General features: G+C 41.1%; 1 protein-coding gene across 1 annotated transcript in view; it reads left to right on the top strand.

The window, feature by feature from the left end:
• VLDLR (very low density lipoprotein receptor) overlaps positions 1–4,582 on the top strand; it is a gene marked incomplete at its 5' end in the record, with an annotated part of 15,721 nt that extends 11,139 nt beyond the window's left edge. The window contains 7 exons of the mRNA XM_006025420.2: positions 1–72; positions 486–625; positions 940–1,081; positions 1,474–1,620; positions 3,295–3,372; positions 3,630–3,799; positions 4,547–4,582. The exon at positions 1–72 is cut by the window's left edge and continues 68 nt beyond it. Of these exons, the coding sequence (XP_006025482.2) occupies positions 1–72; positions 486–625; positions 940–1,081; positions 1,474–1,620; positions 3,295–3,372; positions 3,630–3,799; positions 4,547–4,582 (785 nt within the window). The remainder of the gene's footprint in view (positions 73–485; positions 626–939; positions 1,082–1,473; positions 1,621–3,294; positions 3,373–3,629; positions 3,800–4,546) is intronic.
• Between the last annotated feature and the right edge of the window lie 2,332 nt (positions 4,583–6,914).

The following is a 6,914-nucleotide window of genomic DNA, read 5'->3' as shown; positions in this document are numbered from 1 at the left end:
CAGGAATGAATGGATTTGATAGACAGCAGCTGGTGACAACTGAAATCCAGTGGCCTAATGGAATTGCACTAGGTATCTTTTTAATGTTACATCCTAAAAGACCAAGGGTTGGGGTGGCAAAATGATGCTTGAAATTGATGTGCCTAACTTTATTGAAATTAAGTGAATGCTTAATTAACAGTTTGCTACAGTGCAGCTGTCCTTTGAAGCATTAAGCTATCAATCAACAGCAGACCTCTTGAAAAGAGATCAATCCATGCTTGGAGCAGAAATAAAACCTGTCACTGCTTCATTGAGGCATAAATAACATGCCCTAGAGTACTACTGCTGCCCCTTGTATGGATGGGTATAGGGAGCAAATCATCCTAGAAAGGGTATTGCACAAGAACACTGTTAAGGGAACCTCAAAATATTCTTATTTAAAGCATTCTAAATAAACCGCCCCTTGCTCTTTCTTACACACTTTTCTTGCCTCCCCCAACAAGATCTTGTAAAAAGTCGCCTTTACTGGGTTGACTCCAAACTGCATATGCTGTCCAGCATGGATCTGAATGGCCAGGATCGTAGGATTGTGCTGAAATCACATGAGTTGCTTGCACATCCCCTTGCTCTAACTGTATTTGAGGTAAGAATGGAAAGTTTCCTTGGCACTTTATGGGGCTAGACTGATCTACCTATAAACCCCTCTTTGTGTGTGTGTGTGTGTGTGTGTGTGTGTGAATGGGGGAAAAACCACTGAATGTGACTAGCTGGCCTAGAGTGGCCTGGCACAACTTCTTAAACTGTCAAGCTGTCACAGGTTCTGTAAAGACTGTCGGTGCAGGTTGGCTGCTTGACCCAAGTCTTGTAACTTCCCTTACTCTTGGTGGACATGAGTAAAGCCCCACTTGACTGTACTGGAATGCAATCACTCTTCTAACTTTTTTTTTTTCTTCCTAGGACCGTGTCTACTGGATTGATGGGGAGAATGAGGCAGTCTATGGTGCCAACAAATTTTCTGGATCTGAATGGGTAACACTAGTGAACAACCTCAATGATGCACAGGATATCATTGTCTATCATGAGCTTGTTCAGCCTTCAGGTAATGGCTATAGCAAGCATTTTGGCTAGTTCAAATTTCCAGTTGAGGTATTTAAGTACCTTCTACTTGCCAAACTGGGCAGGCATTGGAGAAGTACTGAACCACCACCCTCTCTCCCCATCTCCCATGCCCCTGACAAACAGTGGCTGTTTCAGTTTCACTAATCAAAGTACACTTCCTCCAAATGGGAGGGAAGGTATCACAATTGTCCAGTGTCAACTTGCTGCCTAAAGTGAGTAGGAACAGAGTACTAGATTTTTATAATGCTCTTGCCAACATAATCTTCCATGGCCTAATATTGCCAAATGGCAAGGTTCTACATAGTAAAGTATCATTTAATAACAATGCTATACCATCATCTACTTAAACTGCAACTTTTTTTTTGCCAACAGGCAAGAACTGGTGTCATGAGGATGTAGTAAATGGAGGCTGTGAGTACATGTGCCTGCCTGCTCCCCAGATAAATGAATACTCTCCAAAGTATACCTGCACATGTCCTACTGGATACAACTTGCAAGAGGATGGCCTGAAGTGTTCAGGTATAGCAAAACTGCTGGAAGGCTTTCCTTGAGGGACTTAAAGGACTCTTATCTTGTCAAAGACTATACAGCTAACATTAACTTCCTTATAAAATTGCTCTGGCCTACTCCAGAATGAGGATTCTGAAATGGCTTGATATAAAACCCTCAAGTATGCAACATCTCTACAAAATTCATGCTTTTGCTTCTGCATATTCATCACTAATGTAACTTTTTATTGTGCTCTTTCATCTAGAGAAAATAACTAAAGCTGCCATATGATCTGTGGCTAGATGGCTTCCATAGTTGCAATGTATGACATACTAATACATAACACTTGAGCATGAATATATACTGACTTTGGTCCAGGATAGCACTTCTAATTTTTCTTACTCTTGGGCTCTCCTTCCTAAACCAATGCACTCCATGCTTTAAAGCTGGCAGCAGGCAAGTGCTAGTTCTGCTGAATAGACTCAAACTGTCACAACTTTTCTTGCCCAGGTGAATTCATACAGACTAGAATGGGTTGCTCTATACTTGCAGTTTGTGCATGCAGTTACTACCCAATTGAACTTTGTAACTCCTGTATCCTCCTAAAATGACTGGAAACCAAATGTCTTACAGGAATGATTGTTACAATAGATGGTAACCCTTGCCTAAATCTGGCATCTCTTAATGTTGAGTCAAGCTTATGGCACTAACTTTTTTTCAGCACTGTCTAGAAAATCCTTAAATGCAAACTGCTTAGAACTAAATAGCAGTGGGGAAAAATTGCTTTGTATGCAACCATAGAAGCTTAAAGCCATAAGCTACCAATGGTCCCTTACCAAATATAAGCTCCAACCCACTGAAGGGCTATGGTGATGAGTGGACAATGTTAGTCCTCCAACAATAAGCTGAAGCCAAAAAGCTAAAGGCCCTTTTTTTTCCTTAAATTTAAAAAAAAAAAGTGTCACTTGGGTTGATAATCATCTGACTAGACTAAACTACCTTTCAGCTGAGGTTGCAGCTTTCTAGCAAGTAAAATCATTTCTTGCAATCTATTCTTCCCAGTAGAATCCAACTTACATGACCATCCTGCCATCTGCTAAATACTCACCAGCATGGCTTAATAGCCAGCTATTTCAGAACTTCAGGATTAACTGGGTTCTTCTGATTCTTATAACCCAGTTTCAGGTACTGGAACTACTGTGGTTTGCTTTGAGACAAAAGATACCAGCACAACAGAAAAGTCATCTCTTGGACCAGTTCCTGGAGGTATTGGTCCCAATAATTCGCCTTTGCAACATTTTGCGCATTATAATCGGTAACAAGCTAGCAGGAGAGAAGAGACCCATTAAAGTATCTTGAACCCTATGCATGCAATTGGAACACATTTACCCCTTTCATGTATGGTCAAACACAAGCTTTACATGTGTGCCTTGGAAGTCAAATTAATTCTAGCAAGTTTTTTTTAATCCTTTTTGAGGGTCTAAACCTCCATGTTGAAAGAGCTGTAAATGTCTAGGATGGGACATGTATTAATAATGAGGACATGCCACTTCACTGAAGCTAAACAGTTCTTGGTTTTTTGTTTTGTCTTTTTTTTTTTTTTTTTTCCTTGCTGTCATTTCATCCAGACAAGCAGTTGATGGCTTTTGACAACTACCAACTCAACAGCAAGTACAACACCTAATGTCTTGTTTCTTCCCCTAGGACGCAATCTCAGCAGTACAGTGTCAGAAGTAAATTCTACTAAAGGAACTTCAGCTGCATGGGCCATTATTCCTGTGTGTAAGTACAATTAGTGAAATAACTAGAGACTTGAAACTTTGGGTATAGCTCTAAAACTGAATATGGCTACTTGCCTTGGCATTACCTGGTTCTAAAACAAGATGAGCAATCTAGGAGCTAGTCTAGTTCTAGAACCTCCTGTTAATTGAATGAATATCTAAACTTAAGCTTTCAATCCCTGCTCTCATGGAATGGGTATGTGTTGGAGAATCCTGGGGGAGTGGCACTTTCTCAATGCTGAGTTACTTGTTTTGCAGTATTGGTGGCAATGGCTGCAGTAGGTGGTTACTTCATGTGGCGTAACTGGCAACACAAGAACATGAAAAGCATGAACTTTGACAACCCTGTCTACTTGAAAACCACTGAAGAAGACCTCACTATTGATATTGGGAGACACAGCAGTTCAGTAGGACACACTTACCCAGCAGTAAGCAAACTCTAGCAATTGTCTTGAGTGTGTGTGTGTGTGTGTGTGTGTGTGGTTTCAATTCCAGTCTAGGGATGAGCCTAAAATGCTTTTAGCTTGATCCATAGCCAAGAGTCAAAGTAACAAAATAGTCTGGCTTCCTAAGTTAGCTAAGAGTAAAATCTTGACATGTTTTCCAGTTACTGTGTTGGGGGGGTATGATCCAAACTAGACCCAACAGCCTCCTACATCACTCGGGTCACCCAGAGGAAGAGGTAGCTTAAGTGGCTCTGACAACCTAAACAAGTGTTCCTCTATTATTGGGTGACAACAAAAATGGCTCTTGTCTAGACTCTCTTTTTAGTGCCTGGAGCTGTAAGAACTCTTATGCATACTTAAGTCACTTTTTCAATATGACTTGCCTAGAAAGCCTTTACATGAGTAGGCCTAAGTCTGGTTGCTCAACAGAACTTCTTTGAAAGGGGGGGAGGTGCTATTTAAATAAACTAAAACCAAAATGGCAAATATACTTTTTTTTTTTCTTATTCCCACCCCATGAATCTTGTCTCTTGCCCCCAGAAGCAAAAGCTAAAATGCAGTGCAAGATGTACATGATGGTGGCAAAACCTTGGTCTGACTGACTTTGCCGTGGGGTATGTCTGGTTCTAAAAGGCATAACTCCCCTCACATGTGACTAATCATGGAGACCTTTTTTTGCTGACTTTAAACAGTGGGGTGCAAGACTAACATACTTTTATTCCTGTACAGATATCTGTTGTAAGTACAGATGAAGATGTAGCTTGAATACCACAATTGGCAATCCTTCTTTCAGTCTACTTGTGTGCTACACTTTTTGGATGGTAACCAGTCCAGTGGCTGAAACTCCTTCATTCTGGAAGAATGAAGATTCCTTTTGTGAATGGAGCAAGCTTGTATACATTTTTATTATACAGCTTAACAATAGAAACTTGTAAATATTGTCCACAACAATTCAGCTTTTGATGGTTACTGTCTTACCTGTAACCCTTAAATTGGTCAGTTGCCACCACTGACCAAATATTTTAAAGCACTTTCCATAGAAAGCCATATTCCAGCCACAACTTGTGCTATAGTGTACCACCTGTACATATGTGTATAGGCCATTTGTAAATATTCCTAGCAATCACTTTGAAGCACTTTGAAATACTTCAGATGTAAATTATTGTAAACTTTTTTCAATGGTTGGGGCAATGGCAATAGGAGAAAACGGGTTACTCGGATAAATTGCCAAAAATTTGTAAACATAAGTAGTTTTGTATGTCTGACTAAATTGCGAATCTTGTCTTTTGACCTCCTTGGAGGGGTGAAGAGGATGAATGCTCTTTAAGAAACCACTGTAATTTGAAATGCAAAAATTTAATTAAAAACCAAGCAGTAAAATAGAAGTTGTTGTCTTCACTCTTTTATGTTCAGGAGACTGCTAAGTTCTCCTGGGTCTTCTTGGCTTATAGGGAAGCTGTACTTTCTTTATTCATCTCTCCAGTACTGCAGTATGCAGTACTGAACAAGCAAGGCAACTGGTAACCCAGCACTACATCTTTCAATCAATACACCAAGCCAATGATCGGCAGAGCAAATGCTAAATCAAAAGGGGTAGTGCCTCAAAGTTATCTAGTGTTTTGTTTGGCTTGTAGTGTTATCTGGTGGTTCTTTCTTAACAGAAGTACTGACCTCCTACCAAGGATTTTTCAGATGCTGGTAATCTAGACTGACTTTGTAGCCTGTAGCAATGATCTTGGGTAGTGATCAGTTGTGCATGGGCAGGGGGGATTTTTCTCTCCATCACCACTTAAAGGGGCTTCTGGGCATGTAGAGGTCTTCAAAGACTATTGTGGCTCTTATTTACTTGCTGAGTCTGACTCTGACTCTGTGCTTGGCTTAATGGAATGGATTTAAGATGTACAGGTAATGCCAATACATAATTCTAGCAAATTGCTATAGTATAGGTAGCTCCTTCTTTCCCTATAGTCCCAGAGAGCTCCTTTCTCTTCCAAGGAGACTCGCCTAATATGTGAGGGATTGCAAAAACCCAATTCTTGCTTTTAATTTTTTTTTCTCTTCCACCTATTTGGCAATGCATAGGATGAGATTGGTAGCAGCCAGTTACCACTGGCCACCTGGCACTGCTGCCCCCCACCTCTGCAGGCAATTGCCACTGAGTGCCAGCTAGCAAGTGTCACTCCCCTTCCCTTCCTACCACCATGGCTGCCTGCCAGAGCTCTCCCTGCTGGTGGTTGCTGTGCCCCCCAGCCTCCAGGGGCTCACACTATTCATATTGGCTACTGTGGTGTTCTAGTAATGCCAACCCAGATGGGCAGATGCTAAGCTTCTGTATGTGGGCAGCACTTTAGATTTTGGCTAAAAAGAAAGCAGGCCTAAAAAAGCTTAAAGAATTGCAAAAGGTTCTGTTGCTACCAACAGCAATATCCATTCTACAAATTACTTGTCCCAAGTCTTCAGCAGTGAGGCTTGAGGTCGGTCGGTCATCAGGGGTTTTTATTAAATGGTTCCCTCCAGTTAAGAATTTCCCAACTTTAAAACAAAATATATGGGTCTCTTGCCCCAACACACAAGCTTCTAGCTCAATGGGGTATTCGATGTTGGGGAGGGTGGGGTGTTTTGGCAGGAGGAGAGGCACTGCTCCAGTCCCAACTTGCTGCTCAGTCTCTTGCTCTGCATGGTGTGTGGCTTTTTTGTTTTGTTTTTGTTTTGTTTTTTTCTCCCTGCCTTAGCTGCCATATCTACTACTGTTAACCTCTTGCAAGGATGGCCTCTAAAGCACTCTCTCTGTACTTGGCCTCCAAGTTAACTAGCTGTATGGTAGGATTGGTGCTCTCTGATCATCCTTCCAACACACTTTGAACTCCTTTAGAATTCCTGTCCAGGATGGAGTCTAATCTGTGAGGTGAGGGGTAAGAGGGCAACAGTTACTTTATTTATATAACTTAATAAGTTAAAGAGCAGAAGGACTTGGAATTGAACTATTGAAAACTATCAGTAGTACAGCATCCCTTTGCCTAGCTGAAGCCTTCCATTCCTTCAGTCCTAATAACTTCTGTCGTTTTAGTGTTGGCATGGTATTTTTTTTTTTTAAGTG

This window comes from Alligator sinensis, unplaced genomic scaffold, assembly GCF_000455745.1.
Source record: "Alligator sinensis unplaced genomic scaffold, ASM45574v1 scaffold392_2, whole genome shotgun sequence".
NCBI classification, from domain to species: domain Eukaryota; kingdom Metazoa; phylum Chordata; order Crocodylia; family Alligatoridae; genus Alligator; species Alligator sinensis.
This window is presented reverse-complemented; position numbering and strand designations above follow the sequence as displayed.